Here is a 19,705-nt window from a genome sequence, read left to right as displayed (position 1 = left end):
CTTCAGCGCTGCCAAATGGGAGGAGGGGGGGGGGGGGGTGGGGGGTGGGGGGCGGCGGGGGGGGGGGGGGAATGCTCACCTTGCACTTGGTCTTCTACAAAACCCGTGCTGTTGGGATAGCTTTGTGGAGAGAGGAAAAAAAGAAAAAGAAAATGTAGTGGAAGGCACCGGGAGGAATTTTCCTTTTTTAGAGGAAGGAAAACCCCATCTCTCTGCCCGGTTCCTTGCATGCATTTCAGCGCCTGGGCCTTCCCCAGCAAAACAACTGGAATTGCAAATGCTTCTCGCGGCTTCCCTCGGCTGGTTGACTTTGTGGCTCTATTCAGAAAGAGGAATGGCAATGTAAATAATACAACCCGAACTCTTCTTGTTTTTCCTGCCTGGTAATTAGTATTTCAGCTTTCTCCTCAGATTGCATTCTTGTGACGAAGGTGGGAAATTTTCTTTGGCAGCGGGACAATAATAAATAGCTAATAAATTTCCTTTTTATTCCTGAAATTGTTTTAGCCCGAGCTGTAATTCAATCCTCTCCCTGCAATAACGCTCACGGATGAATGGATCTATTTGTGGTGTAATTTGATTACGGTCCCTTATCTTCCAGCTAAACTTCATGCATTGAAATCTCACTCTGATTTGGGGCTCATCCCATTCGGTTCAGCGCTGTGCAGTGTGTGCATATCAGCTCCTTGTTTACTGCCATCCCCGAGTGCTCCACGGGGTACCCAGAGCTCTTCAGGCTGATACTGCTCTTTTTCATGTGGTTTTTTTTTCATTACTTATTAAAAGTGGTTGCTGATTAGGGGATGGGTGGGGGGTGCTAATGCACAAAGTATCAGCGTTCGCATCAGCTAGGAGACCTTTAAACCCGTCTCTCCTATTGCATGGGCTGGGTATTGGTGGGGTATTGACTTAGTTGTGTATTTCAAGTTCACGGACACTTATCCTTTTTTGGTTGGTGTTAAATTCATCTCCGGTGTTGGAGAGGGGTCAGGGCAGCAGGCAATGTTGATCCAGGTGTGCCATCGCCTCCTGCACGCAGCACTCAGATCAGAGCTGTGCCTGGTTGCTGCTGTGGGCTCCGACCCTTTCTGTGCTCGCAGAGCACCACCAGCAGTTGCATGGAATCTCACTGGTCAGGAAAAGCAAACTGTTTGTGGAAAGGTTTTGCTTGGCTTGGGAAGCTTGTGTTTATTTCCCTTCTGCTTGGTTGTTTTTTCTTTTGGAGGTTTAGGAGAGGCGAGGGAAAGCTGGTGCTGCTCTTGGGACAGCGGGTTGTACCACATGCAGATGGGATGCCCACCCCATAGCCTGGTGGTGTGAGAAGGGTGGAGGCCTTCAGTGCACCAGATCCCCCTCCCTTCTTTAAGAAGTGCCCTGGGGATGGCAGCTTACAGCAAGGCAAATGCCCCCTCCTGAGCACCCTGCCTGAAAAGGACCTGGGAGTGTGGGAAGGACAAGAGGATGGTGCCACCCGTGTCCCTGCTGCTGTTTTCTGGTGAGGTTCCAAAGTTACTTTTACCCACCGATGCTTTTCCCATTGAGATCTTAAACAGAGTGTTTATCTGTGCCCGTGGGAGATAATGATCTGTGGGATGGACGCGATCCAGAGAGGTGGCAGTGACATCGCTGGTATCCTTGTGTTAGGAAACGTGCTGGTTTTACAGAGGCTCTTACATCTGAGGGGTTATCTGGGAGGAGTATTGGAATCTCTTTCACATTCTTATACACTAAGGAGATGGGCTGGAACAGATTTTAAAATCGTGAATGTTTTTCTTGATCCTCTCGGGAAGGAGCAGTAACAAACACCCCTCTCTTTAGTTGGCCTTTCGCCACTTTGTCTGCCCCTGTTCATGTCACGAGCCTTTTAATTTAGCTTCTGTTACAACAGCAGTATTTTATTCAGGTTTTTGTTTTTTTGTTTTTTTGTTTTTTTGCACAAAGAACAGCAATTTTGGAACAGTCCCGATGGCCAGAAGCAAGAAAGCAGTTAACGAGGTGAAGAGGTGAGAGCAGCAGTGAATAAAGCAGCAGGCTGAGCAGAGCTGCAGGAAAAACAGTGAATCATAACTTTGCATTTTATGTAAAGCTGCCTGAAGCCAGGTAGCCCAGTGGTAACTGATAGTGAAACTCCAGCTTAGTTGTGCTGCTAGTGCTCTGCTTGTGTAAATGAGCACAGATCTATTGATTGTAGCTCTGCCGGGCACCCTAGTGGAGGATCTGCTCCATGTCATTTGTAGTTGCATGCTGAAATTTGCATCTATCTCATCTTCTTTGCTCTTGCTCTCCTCTTGATCCTCGTAGAGCTTTACTGATCGCGATATGCCTGTGTTTGGCTTGAGAGTTCCTCAGTGCCAAGGATCTCCAGCCTGTTCTGAAGGTGCACGTTGTGCTGGTGGGTGTCAGAACACTTGTAAGGACATCTTTGCCCCATCCCTGGAGGCATTCAAGGCCAGGCTGGATGTGGCTCTGGGCAGCCTGGTGTGGTGGTTGGCGACCCTGCACATAGCAGGGGGTTGGAACCCTGCTACGCTGTGGTCCTTTTCAACCCAGGCCATTCTATGATGATTCTATGATTCTCTTTTTACTACGTTAATTGTGAATGGAGAGGGAGGACTTGGATAGCTCTGAGCCACCAGTGTGCGTGGTAAGGAGGAGTAAAGTGAGCCCGACCTTCTCTTTTGGGTTCATAAATTATACATGGAGAGTTTGAGTCCCAGAGAAAAAAGTGGGGTCGGGGTCCTTCCAAGCACTGTGTCTGTATAATATAATTAGCCCCTGGTTGCTGATATCTGGGTAATGCTGTGATGGACTGTTGAACATCAGGAGCCAATGAGTTACCAAACAGCCTGCCCTCTCTTGTGTCCACTAACATAATGCTTCGGTGGCAACCAAGGAATTGCAGTACTTGAGGGAAAAAGGTATTCCTTAAGTTCTAACGATGGTAAGTTGCAGCTAGGATGAAGTTGAGTGCAGTGAGAAGTAGGGAATGACAAACATGCAGAACAGACTGGTTTTTCTTCCGTCTTTGAACAAGCAGTGGAACCAGGTTTGTTATTCTTGCTAAGTTTGTGCTGGTATTTTTGGTGATCTGTCCCTTTTGCTCACTAGTGTATAAGTAACTGATAGTGCTGTTTAGAAACAACGTGCTGTTGCTATTAATATGAGTGTTTGTCACTCCTGATTACTTGCTTGCTGCTCAGGTGCCCTGAAATTGGAGGTGCTGTAATAACGGTCCACTTTGGGTTTCAAAGCATGAAAGGACAAACAGATATCGAAAATCTGTGCAGAGTCTGAGGTCAATTCAGAAGATCACCAGCTCTTTCCCTTTGGTGTAACCTCAGCTAAATAAAAGGAATTTGTGCCCCTCGTATAAAGTGCAGATCAGTCTGCAGTGTGGGGTGATCTGGCAAGGATGGGTTGCTCCTGTTGTTAAAACCTCCTCCTCTTGGCTTGTGCCTCTCAGCGTGCCAGAGGAAGGCCACTGAATAAAGGTTTTGGAGGTGTTCTCTCACCCAAAGCAGGTTGCTTGTGTTGTGGCAAAGACTCCCAAAGGACTTGAGTTGGGTTTTGTTTGATGTGGTTGCTGAGGTTTTGAGCCTTTCTCAGCCCCACCTGTTGGCCATCTGCTATGGAAGTATCCACACGCTGTTATCCAGATGCCCTGGGAAGCCTTAAGCTACCTGCCTGCCTTCCTACAGCATTCCCATGTATGTGTGTGGGGTGCAGGGCTTGCTGGTGGGCAGTCAGCATCATAAGAATCCAATGGATGAGAAGGACAGAATAGAGAATTTGTGTTGGAGCTTCATGAAGGGCATAAGCTCTTGAATTGTGCGTGTCCTTAGTTTGTGTTCCGGGCTGCTGGGTGTCCTCACTGGACTGTGAGGACATTCTGCACTATTTTAATGCGCTGAGCCTTGTAAAGAGCAGGTTTCCTTCCTGGTGGTCTCTTATTGTTCATCTTCAAATGCTGTTATTATTTCCCTTTCTTTCCCTCCCCTGTTGTGGAGGCTGCCTGGTGGGGCCCTGCTTTGTTTTCTTCCTTCCCTGCCGTCCATCCCAAGGAACCAAATGGGGTTCCAAAGGCAGAGCAGCAACTCTGGATCAAACCACACCTGGCTGTGGTTGTAGTGGGGTGGTGGTTGTTCCTCATTTCCCACGTTAAGCTGTTTCCATCCTTTGGTAGAGATATTGCATGGACACTGCATCATGTGAGGGTACAGTGCTGGATACAACCTTCGTGCCCACCAATGTTGAGCTGAGAAATATTTATTAAAAAAAAAAAAAGAGGGACAAAATATCTATCTTTTGCTACATAACTCGTCAAAACTCCCTTCAGCTGAGTATTTATTGGGATGGAAATCAGTGTTTAAAAGGAAAATGTAGCTTTCGTTAATTCCTGGATGGCTCCCTCTGCAATCTAGGTGCTCCAGGTCTGGTAGGGCAAGTGTGGCAGCTGTGCAGTTGTCATCCGGAAGGAGCAGTCGAGTTGTTCATTAACACAATGGTTGGAATCCACAGGCAGTTCCTACCACTGAGTTATAACTTAAATTAGGCCCCGTTTGATGGCTGAAACTATTTGACAATGCCTTGCTTGTGCTCTATAAATACGTAAATCTTTCCACTTAATTCAACTTTTTTTTTTTTAATCTGTTGAGCACACTACCTCATTTATCTCCTACACAGCTCCTTAATCGTCCTGCGTGTTTTAATGCGTGTGGACAAGGGCTACAATTCCTTTTTTCAGGGGAAAACAGTGCGGATTTGTTCTTTTGTTTACTGCAAACTCCAGAGTAAACTCCAGCTCTGATCTGCTGATAGCTGAGGGCTGGTGGAGGAAGGATTATACAACAGGAGTCTGAGGAAATAACTCCATTCATTGCAGCATCAACAGAGCAAAGCCTGTAAGTTGCAGTTACCGTCAGTGCTCGGATTGGATGGTCTTAGCCATCTTTCCAACCTTAATGATTCCATGCTTTCAGAGTGAAAAAGATTGCTCCCCCTGAGCTCAGCTTGGGTTTATAGAGCTGAATAGAAGATGCAGTTGTTGGGAGAAAAGAGCAACAGACAAAAATTATGGCACGAAAGAAATGAAGATTGATGAAGCCTTTTTTGTGACTGTATGATCCCCTGTTGCTATTGGACTTACTGTGCAGTGTTCTGCTGGGCTGCCCGTGGAAATAAAGAATCTGATCTCATTTTTGTGGTCTGATGTATAATAAACATTTCGTATGGGTTGATAAGTTTTTGTTGTTTGTTTGTTTGTTTTGTTTCACATCCTATTTAAATATGCCTAAACTTCCTCACCAACCAGGACCGACTTCCTTGCTTTGGTTAAATATGTTTAACTGGAGATCAAAATAAAATATTTCTGACCTGCTGCTTTGGAGGGCTCACTGCAGGAGTGCTGCTGAGCACAGCGTTGGCACAAGGAAAAGATGAGTGGCGAGTCTGTTTGGTGACAGCAAACCATTTGTTAGTCTTTGAGGGACTTTGAGGTACACTTGTATGGGCATGGCTGCATTGCTTGGAGGCCAAGTGCTTGTTTTTCAGACCTTTCTGGTCCAGTTCAGTTTCATTAACGTGATGGAATTGATGTTTTTTAAGATGCATGTGCTATTCTTGTCTGGTGGGGATGTGGAGGCTGTTAGTGTTGGTAGGAAGTCCTTGACCCAAATACTTCCAGTACAAAGTGTTGATTAAGTGGGAACCTGGCCCCTTCAGAAGTGTGGATGTTTAAGATATATTAAGAAGTGTGGTTGATGAAGATATATCTGTAAAAGAAAAGTTTTTTTCTTCATTTACAACGTGTTAGCATCTCCATCAGAGAGGACGCTGGGGATGTCGTGAGGAGTCGCAGGCTGCACAACGTAAGGATAGAGCAAAATGCAACCTTAGGATGTTGTATGAAGCATTAAAATATGTGAATTTAAAAACAAAAAGTTGTTGGGGGAGCTTCTAGAGCTTGGAGGGGAAAATTTACAGGTTTTGATACAGGTTGAACAGTTAAAATGGAGGTGTGACTTTCTTCCCATCCTTTTCTGTCCAGGCTTTATGGAAGCTCTGCATGTCATTAATCTGGGTGATGGTACTCTCTGGTTTTGGTGATGCCTGAATACTTACCCTACTTCTGTGGTTAAAAGTTGTGTGATCAGCACTGTTTTGTGTCTCAGAACATACCCTGTCATACAGAGGGAGTTGGTTGAAGTTGACCTCAGGACCTTGATGGAAACGGCCCGTGTTGATCTTCCTTAACATTCGTAGTTTCTATTCCTTTTCCTAAATAAAGATTGACTTTCTTCTCTTGATAACCTCTGAGGTGCTCACTTGCACATAAATACAATCTCAGAAAAAAGAAAAAATATTGTTCTTAATAATGGGAGATACTCTGTATGCATCTAAGCAGCTGTATGCATTTACATAGATTTACTCAGTCTTTATTTTTTGAAAATGATGGATGACTTATTTATTACATGATTAATCTTTCAGTTGTGATCTTTTTCAAGCAGCTTTTGGGTGGAAATTGAAGCTTGAGTTTAATGGGGTAACAAACAAGCATTTTCATTTGCTGTTTTTTAAGTAATAAACAAAGGCAAATGTGCTGAGCGCTTAGAAAAATACCTGAACCTATTTAGTGTTTATAGCTAAGCAATTTAATGTGATCTGTACTGAACAAACTGAACTGACAGTGACTGGAAACTATGCATGTCAAGATGTGGGGCACTCGGTCTCAGCCCCCCACAGGTCTGCAGAGTGGGAGAGGGGGAAAAGCAAGCAAGCAAACAAACAAACACCGACTTGCTTGCATTTTCAGTTCCTAATTTGTTTCTCAACCCGGAATGAACCAGTGATGGTTCTGAACTGAGCTGAGTAATTAGCAACGAGAAAACATTCTCTTTGCAGAAGATGCTCTCGCTGTCAAAATCTGGCTTATTGCGTAAATGGACTGGTTCCAGTTGCCATGTCACCCATTCCTCCTCAATTGCCTCGTTACGTGTGCTGTGCAGTTTTAGCAATCAGTACACTTCCTTTGATAATTCTTCTTACACCTCAGATGTCATCGTCCCAAAAATGACTTCAGGTGTCTTCAAATCGGACGTGTTGATCTTGGAATGAAATCGTACTTTTGTTCTCAAGTCTTAACTACTTTGCTCTGAAGTGAGGTTAGAATTAACCTCACACCACTGTGGAGATAAATGGGGGACAGATTATGACAGACTGAGATGGTGTGGCTCTGGATTTTGCCTGGTTCAGTCTTGCACCTGAAGCCATGCACGTGGCTTTGCTATTTTTTGTGGTGTGTTGTTCTTCTGGACATCATAACTCTGTGCTCTGTTGGCACTACGTTTTGTATCCCGTATAATTTGTGATTTAATGCCTTGTTTAAACAGGACCAAGTGTTTTTTGAAGTGAGGTTATGTGACCTCTTGGCTTTGGAGAGATCCCTCAGTATGAAGGAATAACTGCTGTGTTGGTTTATTGGTTCTTTTTGTTTCCTTGTGAGCTTTTTACTCCAGGCTGCATATTGGCTACATGCTGCTTAAAGGGAAGAGAGAAGAAGGAGAAGGGGGTGGGAAAAAAAAGCAGAAGTTTGAGTAACCTCAAGCCTGTTCTGATTTAAACAAAGTGGAAGCCAAAAAATTCCATAGCTGGATAGCAGCAGAGCTGGCCTTTGGAAAGGGCACGTGCTCATGTATCAGCACAGACATGGAATTACAGTTTTAGGAGTGTTAGATGGATGGATGAGGCCAATGGAGCCTCTCCAACCCCAGCCTCCTTCGTGGAAGTTTAACTTACGTCCTTGATATAAGTAAGGGAAAGTATTAGATTGGCCTGGAGTCCAGCCGTCCCCTGGTTTGACTCAGCATACGGCACTGTGAGGTAGATGCTGTCCCTCTTGTGCTGTCATAGGCCAGAAATGCTTCTCCTTTGCACAGGAGTGTGAAATCAGCCTGGAATGACAAATATAAGAAGACTTTGTGCATCCTGGACCCGTTTGAATGGCTTTGTTCTTTCAGATGGCGGCTGAATTGTAATCTCCGGCTGTGATTTAAATATGAAATAGTCTCAAAACAATACGGTTATCTATTAGCTCCTAATGGGCTCCTGAAGCAGTGTATTTTCAGTGGGTGTCTCATTATGGAAGTGATAATGACCTACTTACTGGGAGGGTGTGGGGAGGGGAAAAAGTCAGCAATGACAAATAGCAGGTATGTGTAAAATGTTTCGTGTCAGATTGGTGTCCTTCTGTGATACACTTGTACATCAGCATATGCTTTATGTTCATTTTCTTCTGTGTTCGTAGTATATCATGTTACGTACATCTGTGGCTGTTAATCCATGTCTGAGAGCCTTCCATGCCGCGTTACTGCTGCTCATCTCCTTTGGGGCTCCCACGGGCTGGGACAGAACTGTGTGCTTCCTTATGGCTTTGCAGACGGACACTCAGAGCAGGTACAAGCTCTGTGTTTAGAATCGTAGAACAGAACCATAGAATTGCTTGAGTTGGACGGGACCCCCAAAGGTCCAGCTCCCTACAATGCACAGACACCCACAGCTCCATCAGTGCTCAGAGCCCCTCCAGCCTGACCTTGGCTGTCTGCAGAGATGGGGCACCCACCTCTGGGCAGCCTTTGCCTTTCACTGTCCTATAGGTGCAGTCTGGGTGTTGCTGGAGGATCACAGCCGAGCAGCTGATGAAATTCCCAGCCCTGAGACAGCAGCTCCCACCTCCAGTGTTGTGGAGCGTGTGATCCAAGTTCAGGGGGTTTAAAAAAGGGAAAAAAGGCACCTTTTGAAGGCAGCTCGTTTGGGTTGTGTTTATGGCACGGGCCCACAGATGTTTGCTGTAGTGCAGCCGTGGGTTAGTTAATTTTGAAGAAATCCTTGTTGGACTTTCTAACCTTCATTACCGATCAGATGGTTAGATCATCTTGTAGGGATAAAATTAATATGTGAAGGTGTGAGTAATGTAGTAATGGCTTTTCCAAACTAATAGGATAGACACAGCTTACACGTATTACTAGTATGCTTTGAATATTACATTTGCTCCTTTTATGTTTTTAATTCCAACAGTAACACTTTTTTTCCTTGTCTTTGAAAGAGCTCAGTGACAGGAATAGAACAGTTCCTGGATTCAAAATAGAGTGGTACTTTTCCCTTGGCTTGTTTAAACATACGGCGGATTATGTATTCCTTCCAGGATCAGCACAGAGAAAAGGACAATGAAAGAATTTTGTGCTGTTCCTTAAATGAGTCTTCCATGAAGCAGAGCTTAAATTGGGTTGGAACCTTTTAGTCACTTGTCGAATGTACGCCGTGTCAAGTTTGCTTCCCACTTAATGTTCACTTCAGATCAAATCTGATGTGAGTTACCTGATGTAATGTTTTTGGAGACCAAAGCACTTGTACCCCAAGGCTCACTGGGGGCAAAGGGGCATAAACTCTGCAATGCCTGTTAGTGTGGGTGAGAAAGGATGCTTAGGGATTTCTTAATAATCACATCCTGGACAAACACACTGACAGCTTTCTGGGGGTTCGTGGTGCTTCATGCAGAAGAGAGCAAAGATGCACTGCTGAGAATTAGTTGGGTTAATCAAAATGGGAGTCCGTGCTTTTTGGTGGGAGAGGTGAAAGCCATGCCTCCAGTCTGTATCAGCCACTTGAAACCCCTGTTGTCTTGCTGCTCCTGCCTTCATTTTCGCTTGCCTTTTCAGGCCCTGGTTTTTCTGGGTGCATTAGTGAAAGCATGCTCTGTTGTCTTTGCCTATACGTTGAGTTGAGTTGAAAGATGTCCATCTGAGCTGCCAGTAATAACAGCAGTCTTCCTGAACGTCATAAAGGAAACAGGAATATACTTGTATGAGTGTGTTTGTGTATGTGTGTATTAAAAAGCCACATGTATGCAAGTGTACATACATATACATGTGTATATATGTTTTCCGCAGTCAGAGCACCCTTTTAATGGGAATTCTCTCAACTAGAAATGAGAGCTTGTGCTGACAAACAAAACCACATCCTTCGGGCACTCTAATAGCTGTGCTTCAGGATGGAGAACGTCTCTCTTCCCGATCCCCTTCAGCTGACAGCTGCTACAGAGGAGGCTGAATGTGAAGAATACATTTCAGGCGGCTGTATCCTGGGCGCTGGGAAGGCTGTGGAGCTCAGAACAATAGCAGAATGCGGAGCTGCCAGCAGGGAGTCTGAGTGGACAAGTATAATCATGCACCGCTCAGCTTTCAAGGAAATTACAGTTAGTGCACTGACTTGCTCATAATAGCGACGCATTGTTTGGCTTAATAACTTATCAGCTCTCCAGGAACCAGCCAGTGATCACTGTCATCATACCCTGCTAATCATTCTGTTCTCCGTCTGCCCCGCCGTGAACTGAGGACCTGTCACATCACCTATAAAACTGGCAAATTGAGTACACTGTCATTTTTCTTTTTTTTTTTTTTTTTTTTTTTTGCCCAGAAAGAACAATTTCGCCCACCTTTTTTGTTCTTTTTTCTGTCTCTGATGTGATTGCACATTTAGAGTTGCATATATATATATTTTTAAGTGTCAGGTTAAAAGCCTGAGCTTGAAGGGATGTCATGAGATTGTGTTGTTGGCTCTTTTTTTTTCCCCCATCTGTAGAGCCTGTGTTAAATTGCTCTTCTTTGTAGTAACTACTGGGGAACTGAATCTGAAATCTGCTTTTTTACAAACGTTGCTTTTCTGTAAAGCGTTTGGGGTGGAGGGGCAATTTTCTATCTGCAGTGCCTGAACTTCTGTCCGTCACTGGTAAGCAGCTCTGTAACAGCAAAGAGTGATTATCCCTGCTACAAAACATGGAATTTAGGCACAGGAAGGTGAAGTGATTTACCCTCAGGCACGCAGGGAGAAGGAGGCTGGTGTGAGTCCTGCTCCCAGTAGTCGTATATCCTCTCTGAGCGCGTTGGCTCCTTGTCAGGGCTGTTTGTCAGCGGCCAGCAAGGAAGGAGCTATTTCTGAGCATTTGTTCTAAAGGAACAGTGGCCACTGATACTCAAATGCATTTTACTGGATAATATATCCACGTCTTTAAGAGGTAACGCTTTAAATTCTTCTGGCTCTGCCTCTTATTGCTGCCACTGCTTGTTTTCTTACAGCCTGGCTGCGCTGTGCGGCTGAAGGGCAGAGAGGGGAGTCAGGGCAGTGGAGTTTGGGGTGGTGCTTTGGTGTTGCCTGGATATGTGGCTGGGGATGGAAAGCAAAACTTCCTGCCTGAAGACTAATCCACCCAGCAGTAATGTATCTATAGCTTCAGACTACAGCTTGGGTAAATCTGGTGCTGTAACCAGCTCAGCATAGCCTGGGATGGGTTGAATGGCTGAATGTCAGCCCTGCTTTTTGGGGGGTTTTTGTAGTCCGTGCCAGTCCGTGCTGCTGCATACTCGAGAGCCTTTTCTTCGTTCACTGACAGCTACAGTGGCCAGAGAGCAAATGAAAACCTGTGGTGTGCTGCAGAAGAGCTCCATTTGCTAACCTTTAGGTGGATGGATCTTCCCATGGAGCAAAATGTCAGAGCTGTGGGGACACCCATCCTTGGTCAGCAGTGTCACCGTGGGGGACGTCTCAATCTGAGTCCATCCTTGGGACTGAAATGATGCATCTGAGAAAAGGGAGGGGGAAACAGATGGATGTGCCCGAATGAAACAAGCCTCCTTGCTGCTCTGAGTAGCACAGGCAGCTGTAGGGATAATATCCACTGATCTCAGGGATTGTGCAAACGGTGGGGTGGGCTATTTTTATTAGGCCAGGATGAGTACGCTGGGATTTAAATGAAATCCTGAGTATTTCAGTGTGTTGGGTTGGTTTTCAGTTGCTTGGGGTGTTTGCTTTGGCTTCTCCTCTATTCTGTCTGCTGTAGCTTGAGAAAGACAATTGTATCTCTCTGCTGGTGACGACCAGAATTAAAATAGGAAGGAGCCTTCTGCTGCAAGATTTATTGCCTGGCACATCTCTGTTGTCTGATGAAGTGTCATCTCTCGTTGTGTTTTGAGAAGATGCTGCCTGACTGTGATATCTCCGAACCATATGAGAAAGCAGTTGGCCGCATCTATTCTTGTCAATTATTGGAGATTTAGTTCATCTTTGTACGTAGTATTGAAGGATGTAAGTCCAGCCCCTGCTGATAGACAGAAAAGATCAGGTTGTTGTGAAATGATTGTCTCTATAGAGACTTTGCATGCTTCACATGAATTTGTGATTTCTGGCATCAAGAGATGGGAAAAGTGCTGAGTAAATCTCTCTCATTCCCAAGATCTGGTTTCATGGTAAGGAAATTCCTGAAGCTTGCAGGTGTGTCTGTCTCGTTCATGTGAAAGTTTCCCACTCAACCAGCAGTTTGCAGTCTTCATTTGAAAACAAATGGCAGTTGTTCAGGTTGTTCCTACTGCAAACATGTCCTGTTTTGTTGCCTTCGGTTGCTGTAGGGCTAACAAATGGCAGTGACTTTGCTCCTTGCACTGAAAAACAGCTGATTTTCAGGTTATGCTTGACCAGAATTTTCTCACGCAGGAGCTGTTTTTTTTCCCCCCTTTCCTCATGCCTACAGATACAAGAGAATAAATGTCAATATCTGAGCCAATTACTTTGCTGTGGATCTGCCCTGTTAACCTAATTCTGCACCTGGCAAAGATAGCAAATTTCTTTGCATTGATTGCAGTGAGCTGGAGCGCAAGCTGAAAAAATGGTGCAAGAGGTTCTGTTCTTGTAGACTTCTGTTGTCACAAATTCAGCATCAAAATGGTTGAGGTTTCTGGGAAAACAAACTGTTTTGCTCGATTAAGCATGCATTGCAGTTCTTGGATTAATTCATGCTATATTAAAGCCAGCTCTTGATTATCTCTGGGTGAATTATGTAAATGGAGAAGTTCCTGTACCAGAATGGCAGAAACACACCCAGGCTGGATCTGGGTGGGCAGGCTGAAAGCAGCATGCTGTCTTCCTGGCATTGCATGGTGCGTTTCCCAGCTCAGGAAGCTTAGCATGCAACAGGATTGGTGACAGTTCTTCCCCACCAGCCCATTCCAGGCTCATTTGTATCATTTCTGCTGCTTAGTTTTATCTTGCCAGAGCATTTCCAACCTGTTGTTCTGTATAACTGAAGCTTACGGTGCTCCCATCCTATTGCTTAGCAGCTCTGCTGCCACTGCACTCTGTGCTGGGCTTAAAGATGCTGATAAAAGCACCTGCACCTTCAGTATCTTCCCCATAGATGTTTTGTTGCAGCTCTCATCACTGTTCAGGAGCAGCTTTGTGCTGAGGATAGCCCACAATACTTCAGATACTCAAACTGCTAAGCAGTGGCTGGATGCTGTGCTGGGAGAAGAATACAAGGAAGACAAAGCGTTAGACTTCAGCAAGAATCCAGGACATTTTGCATGTAACTTTGGTTTTTGGTCAATATATGTTTAATTTTTTTAATAAATAATTATGGGGAGCAGGTCTTCTGCACATCTATCCTACAAGCTTAGGTGAAGGGATTGTTCTGTTGGATACAATACTCAGTATTGCCAAACTCCACCTACTTTGCTGAGGTGCTTAAATAATTCCAGTTAAAGCATGCAGTTATTTTTTCTTCACCAGATCTCCGTCACCTTTATGATTTCAGTGCTTCGTTTGGTGCTGTTTTCCAGGAGCCCTGCATGGTTGTGTTACAGCTGGCGTGGTGGTACAGGCCCACTGCAGTCAGGGCAGTGCACCCAAGGATGGAGTCAACGGGAGTGTGGCTCAACACAGAGTGGTTTTGGTAGGCAAGGAGTGAGCTAAACCTGCGTAACAGGGGAAATTATTTGAATGAAAGCAGTGGCTTCATTGACATTGATGTAATTGAAGGGGACAGACTTTGTCCCTTCCTGTTGATAGACTGAAGTGTTGGTTTTTTTCCAGCACTTACGTTCAGTTCTTTATGGTCCTTTGCATAGTAGATGCTGCCTGTTACACACAACTCTAGATGACAAAAACAAAAACTGCAGCCGTTGCAGCTGTGCTCATTCTAACCCCAGGTTAAAATGAGGCTCATTTTACAGAAATCAGTGAATTGTGGTTCAATTCTTAGGATTGCCAGGATGCTTCATCTTGGCCTTCCTTCACGGCATGCAACATTGCTATTAAATTAGTAGCAAACTTCAGTACAGGTTTGAAGGAACAGGCTCTATTAAGCTTTTGTTAGTATTTTTTTTTTACCCATGGACCTGTTTAGCTAAGTGGCATCTCCTCCTGAAAGATTTGTGTGTGCAGAGCAACTTCTGTCCTCTGCAGACAACACTGGGAGCATGCTTCTTGCTGAAATATAGAAAAGCACTGCCATTTTCATGCCATCTCTCCTCATACTCTTCTGCAAACTAATGGCTGAGCCCAGAACTGGGGACATGGCAGTGGAAATACCTGATCTTTCTGATTAGTGGGTTTGTGGCTGGGTTTCTAAGACTGCACAATACCCTCTGATGGCTTTCTGTCAGCATTAACCTTTTTTTCTTGGTCTGGATTGCTGACACTTAAATAATGACATCCTTCATGAAAGCAGTTTGCACCTTTCCTAAGCAGAACACACTGTTCTCTGTGGACACATAGCAGGGTTAGTTCTTTTGGATTGTGCTCTTAATAAGAGTCCAAGGCGCTCGAGGATTCAGCAATTTGTGTTTATTCGTTTTCCAAAAAAAAAAAAAAAAAGGCTTTTGGTCCCTCTGCTGACAGTTTGTCTTCAGCTTGCTGCCTTTTGAAATCGCCTGCAAATTCTGCGCTGGCAATCTGTCAATCTGTCGTCTGAGGCAGGGGATGAGTGACACTGCTTGTTTCAACATATCGTAACTGTTGTGCTTGCTCCCACTAGCCCTGTAAAGTCTTGTTATGTCAGGGCGTGTGGGAGGGGTTGTATATGTTTTTGTAGTCGGAGGGATCTCCTTTTGAATCCTTAATGTTAATGCATCTCGTGCCTTGGATGGGTTTGGTTCTGCCAAAACTCTGTTGTTTTGAAGAAGTGCCACTTGTGCTCAGCTGGCCAAAGCCTTTGCTGTCAGAGCAGTGGGGTTTGGCTGCTGCAGCTGAGCAGGCTCCTTGGGGCAGAGCCTGTCCCTGTGTGCAGGCTGGAAGCTGTTGCATGCAGATGGTGATGCAGCAAGCAGGCTGAAGGCGCAGAAAAACTTTGGGTTTGATACAGCAATGACTAAATCAGGTTCTTCAGCCTGTGTTTTGCAGGAGGTCAAACTGTAATTACAGAGCCTTTCATCTTCTTCCTCTCCCTCTCTCCCGCTCTGCTCTTCCCCTGATCTTTTTTGTTGTTCTTCTTTCTCTTGAGGCTGCAGAGAGCGAATTCCTGGCACGGAGACACAGGCTGATAATGCTAGGTCTAATACCAAAGCAGGAGCTTGCTGCTGTTCTGTAGTTTCTAGCATGGGCCCATTGCAGTGTAGCTGCTGGAAGATCCCTGAGCAAAGCGAACTCGTGCTCCATGACAGCCCAGTTCTGTGCCCCAGTGCTCAGTGCAGGCAGAGGCAGTGGTCTCACACTGAGCGTGGCAGGACAGAGCCCTTTGGTGGTGTTGGTGCCTCAGGTACAGAATTGCAATGTAGGATCCTGATGTTTATTCTTAGCTTGCTAACCGATTCACTGCAGAGCCTCTTGAACATCATTCAGACCTAATCCTGACCACATCGCAGCCCCAGTGAAGCCCTTTCGGTTATTCACTGGGGATATGAGATCGGCTTCTTACCTGCTGTTTTTCTCTCATTTAGTAGGACTGGGGGAATGAAAATCATCCTCGTGCAGGAAGTGTGATAATCTGTTAATGTTTGTGCAGTGATAATGTGGGCATCACCGTGTGAGGCCTGGCGTCCGCGAACGGGACTGATTGATGGCAGTTATCAGCCGGGCCTTTGGAGCATGGGATTTTTGGCCTCTTTCATCAGAATAGTTTTACGTGATTATAGAGGATAACGCTGGAAATGTCTCTGTTCTGGGCTTGCCACATGTCCAGATGGCGAGGTCAGCGCAGTGTGGACCTGGCTCAGTTGCTTTGTGTGCCGGGATAAGTGCTGCTGCTTTCCCTCTGTGTGCTTCTGGCTCAGCTAGAAACCAGGCAGTTCTATGGCTGTCAATAAATCCAGAGAGCTGGAAATCATTATCTGCAGTGAACTCTGCTTTTATTGGCCTCCAATTAATTTCCCACCCCTTCTTCTAAATGTAGTTCTGAACCCCCCAGAGCTTGGCAGTGGATATTTTTCTCCATTTTTTTAGGCAGTGTTTGTCAGTGTAGCAATGCTTCATGCTCTCGCCTGTGGAGTGATGGGTCTGTCCCATCCCTGTAAGCACCATCCCATTGCTTACATGTATTTGACTAATAGGGCTTTAATGCAAGTTATGTGGGTAAGGTCAGAGGCAGAACTATTCCCTCCTGTGCCTCTCAGACTGGGAGGCATCCTCCTGTCCTCCTTCACTCTGGAAAATTGTCCTGACCTTTCCAGCAAGCCAGTCATGGGGCCAAGGGTGCAAAGGGGACATGGCAGCCACAGCCAGCAGCTGGAAGATGGCTTTTAGATGACTAAGAGTACATTGGCTGGCTTCCTTGTGTTGAGGGGTTCAGGGGTAGATGTGAGCCTCCAGTTCCCTCATCTGTTCCCTTGCAGAGAGGTGACAACCCCAAGTGCTTTTCACCTCAGAAGAGCACGAAAGTTCTTCCCCAACACAGTGGGTATCAGAAGAAGAACCAGGACAAAACCTTTGCCCTGCTCTCTGGGTGCACCTCAAGATGCACTCGGGTGTAGCCCAGCATTGACTAAGCTGTTGTGTAGATAATACTTGTAGAATTTTGACCAGAGCTTGCCTGAGGACAGGGAGGCTCCTTTGCACTCTGATAATTTTTTTTTTCCCATGATTTGTACTGTGTTTTCAGCCACTTTTTCGTTTCCTTTTGCTGACATTAGAGTATCATATGATTTAGGGCCTTGTTTTCAAGCTTGATATGAAGGCTAATTACTTCCTTCTTGCATCCTCTCAGTATGAAAACATGGGACTTAATCTTTTACAAAAGGGAATGACAAAGGGTTGTTGTGTTGTTTTGGTGCTGTTTTTTTTTTTTTTTTTTAGGTGCATGGAATTCTTTGGTAGATTTGAATTTATTTTTCATACATTTTTCACACATGACAATAAAACATGAGGAGCTGAGCTCCTATTGCATAGCTTTGTGTGGACACAGATTTCTGTTCGTGTTTGTACTCACTAGATCTAATTATGCAGTTACATTCAGCCTGCGGTGAGTACTTTTAGTAATTAGGGATAAACTATGGATATTTGATGTTTATATAAAAGTCAGAACGTATTTGTCTTGTTTTCAACCCTGACTTGCTTTGATTATCCATCGCCTTGTAGGTAATTAAGCTGTATGCTTACTCCATGTCCTATTTTCTCATGTTTTCTCTTACCTTAATTTGAGAAGAGAAGGGGAAAAAAAACTACAGCAGGAAACTTGGGAGCATTAGGAAGTTGTTTTAGTGGGAATCTGTGGCAGTGTTGTACAGACATGCAGACATTAAGGGTGGGCAACCTGCTGTCTGGGCAGCTTGGCAAGGAAGAGGTCATTGCTTTAATGGTCCTCATCAACTGCTGGCTTAATAGAGCCATGGGTGCATCAACTCTTGGTGTCACTCATGTAATGCAAGACTGCAGGAATCATTTCGCCTCTGATCAAAGTAGCTGTTGTTCAGTTTTTATCTAAGACTTCTGCTAATGGTCCAGCCAGTTATCTTCGTGGGCTGACTGAAGGCACGGCTTAGAAAATAGCCTTTTGGTGGATCAGTTTTTAGGGAATGCGGGCATTCCACAATATGAGATATTTGGGGTGATGTTTCTGTGAAAGCAGTGGCATCAACAGGAGGGTGTGCTTATTTTTTTAACAATAACAATTGAAAAAAGCAACAAAAAACCACCAACGACACTACCTTGTTTTATATTGGGTTGTTTTTTTGCAAGGTCAACGTGCAAAACTCCCAGTATCCCGGGTTCATCAGGAGGCCTGCAGGCATGCCTCCCTTCAAGCACATGAGTCACTCAGTTAAAATTTATTGCCTAGGTATGTGATTAAGTAACTTGATAAATGGGGAATGCAAGTTGGGAGCGGGGAGCTGTTCCCCAGTTCCCTCCTCTGGCCGGCCATAACCCTGTGTGTGGTGGTGTAATTGCAAGGTTCGTTTGCTTCCAACCTTTACTCATTAACTTTTTCAAAGAGTGAACCCTCCTTTTGGCAGAAGAAAAGCTGGGCGGTACTTCTGGAGACAGTCCTGTGGGATTCCAAAGTGATAAAAGCAGAGGGCTGCTTTTGAAAGCAGCTAAGTTCTGTAGGGTGTCATTGAGGATAATGTTTTGTCCACGTCTGCCTGAGCCATCTTCAGCAATTGGTACAGAGGGATTGCAATTCTTTGAATACTGATGCTCCTCAAGACTTTTTCAGTGGGATGCATGAAAGATGCGTTAGGAAATAATGAAATCAGAGGTGAAAGCTTTGTAGCAAAGGAGTTTGCACAACCTGCTCTTTCCTGTGGACATTTTCATTGGAATCTAGAGTAAAAATGTAGGATAGATGGCTTCAAGTGTTTTCACTCAGATCTACTATACATACACAGTCAAAACAGTAACTTTCATTTTAAAATCTTATTATTGTTTTTTATTGAGAATTGGATTATTCTTACTGATTCCAGTCTGAGCCTCTTTAGTTACACATGTATCAGGTTTACTTTTTTCTTCCCTCTAGTTCAGATGCCTAAAATACATACCATGAGCTTCGTGTGATCTATTTTTATAATCTGGAGTTAAAAACAACTCATATGATGGGGTCAGTGACAGCAAAACAATCAGATTGGCATCATTGGATTTTCTCTGAGTCAAATCCCAAACAGTCATATACCTTTGAGAATGAAAAGATAAGGCTGTGGTTGGACCTGATGATCTTTAAGGTCCTTTCCAACCTGAGCTATTGGGTGATTCTGTAAGGAAGTTGGTTGTTCGTGTTCTTTTTTTTTTTAAGCACGGTAAGTGTGTAACAATATCTTCAGCTGAAGATAGGCACAGATCTTACCCAAATGGATGGACTCTGTTGTGAGTCTCTGTTGGGCTTCTCGTATGACTCCCAGCCAAAGCTTGGGGTTGAGGTTGTGCTTCTGAAGGAAAAGTCTGTACACTCCTTAGCAATGAAGGGCCTCTTTGTCCAGCATTGCCTCTCAGCACAGTTCTACCAACTGACATGGACTTCACCACTGTATTTGCAGTATGTCAGTTGTTGGAGGCAGCATTTAAATGTAGACTTGTACGCTGCGATCTGGTTGGTAAATGGTTTAAAGTTGGGCCATCTTTTGCCATGAAGTTCAGGCTGTAAAAGCTGGTTTATTCTTTTAAGCTGAAGAAGGGTAGAATAAGTAGGAAAAAAAACAGCACAGCAGGACGTGGACAAGTGCTGATGGCGTCTGTTCAAACAGGCAGAGACTTGCCAGAGGCCAAATGGAAAGAATGCGATGCAGTGGGCTTGTTGGAGTGGCTTCTCCAGGTTGCTACGGGAAATGATCTTTTTTTGATTATTGCTGCATGGAATGTGAGCACTGAAGATGTGCAGACTGCCTGCTGGGCTCTGCTGCCTTCTGCTCAGTTGCTTCTAGCCGGGGTGTGCAAGGAAGTGCTGTGCAGTGGCCATGTA

At 44.8% G+C, this 19,705-nt stretch overlaps 1 protein-coding gene across 1 annotated transcript in view; it reads left to right on the top strand.

Moving 5' to 3' along the window:
- Positions 1-1,965: 1,965 nt before the first annotated feature.
- The window catches only part of CASTOR2 (cytosolic arginine sensor for mTORC1 subunit 2), an 86,273-nt gene continuing 68,533 nt past the window's right edge, over positions 1,966-19,705 (top strand). The window contains exon 1 of the mRNA XM_042830408.1: positions 1,966-2,003. Within this exon, the coding sequence (XP_042686342.1) occupies positions 1,966-2,003 (38 nt within the window). The remainder of the gene's footprint in view (positions 2,004-19,705) is intronic.

This window comes from Centrocercus urophasianus, unplaced genomic scaffold (assembly GCF_019232065.1).
Source record: "Centrocercus urophasianus isolate 14NV4802_14NV808 unplaced genomic scaffold, USGS_Curo_1.0 seq_33, whole genome shotgun sequence".
Lineage (NCBI taxonomy): Eukaryota > Metazoa > Chordata > Aves > Galliformes > Phasianidae > Centrocercus > Centrocercus urophasianus.
The sequence above is the reverse complement of the archived record's forward strand: the minus strand, read 5'-3'. Positions and strand labels throughout refer to the sequence as shown.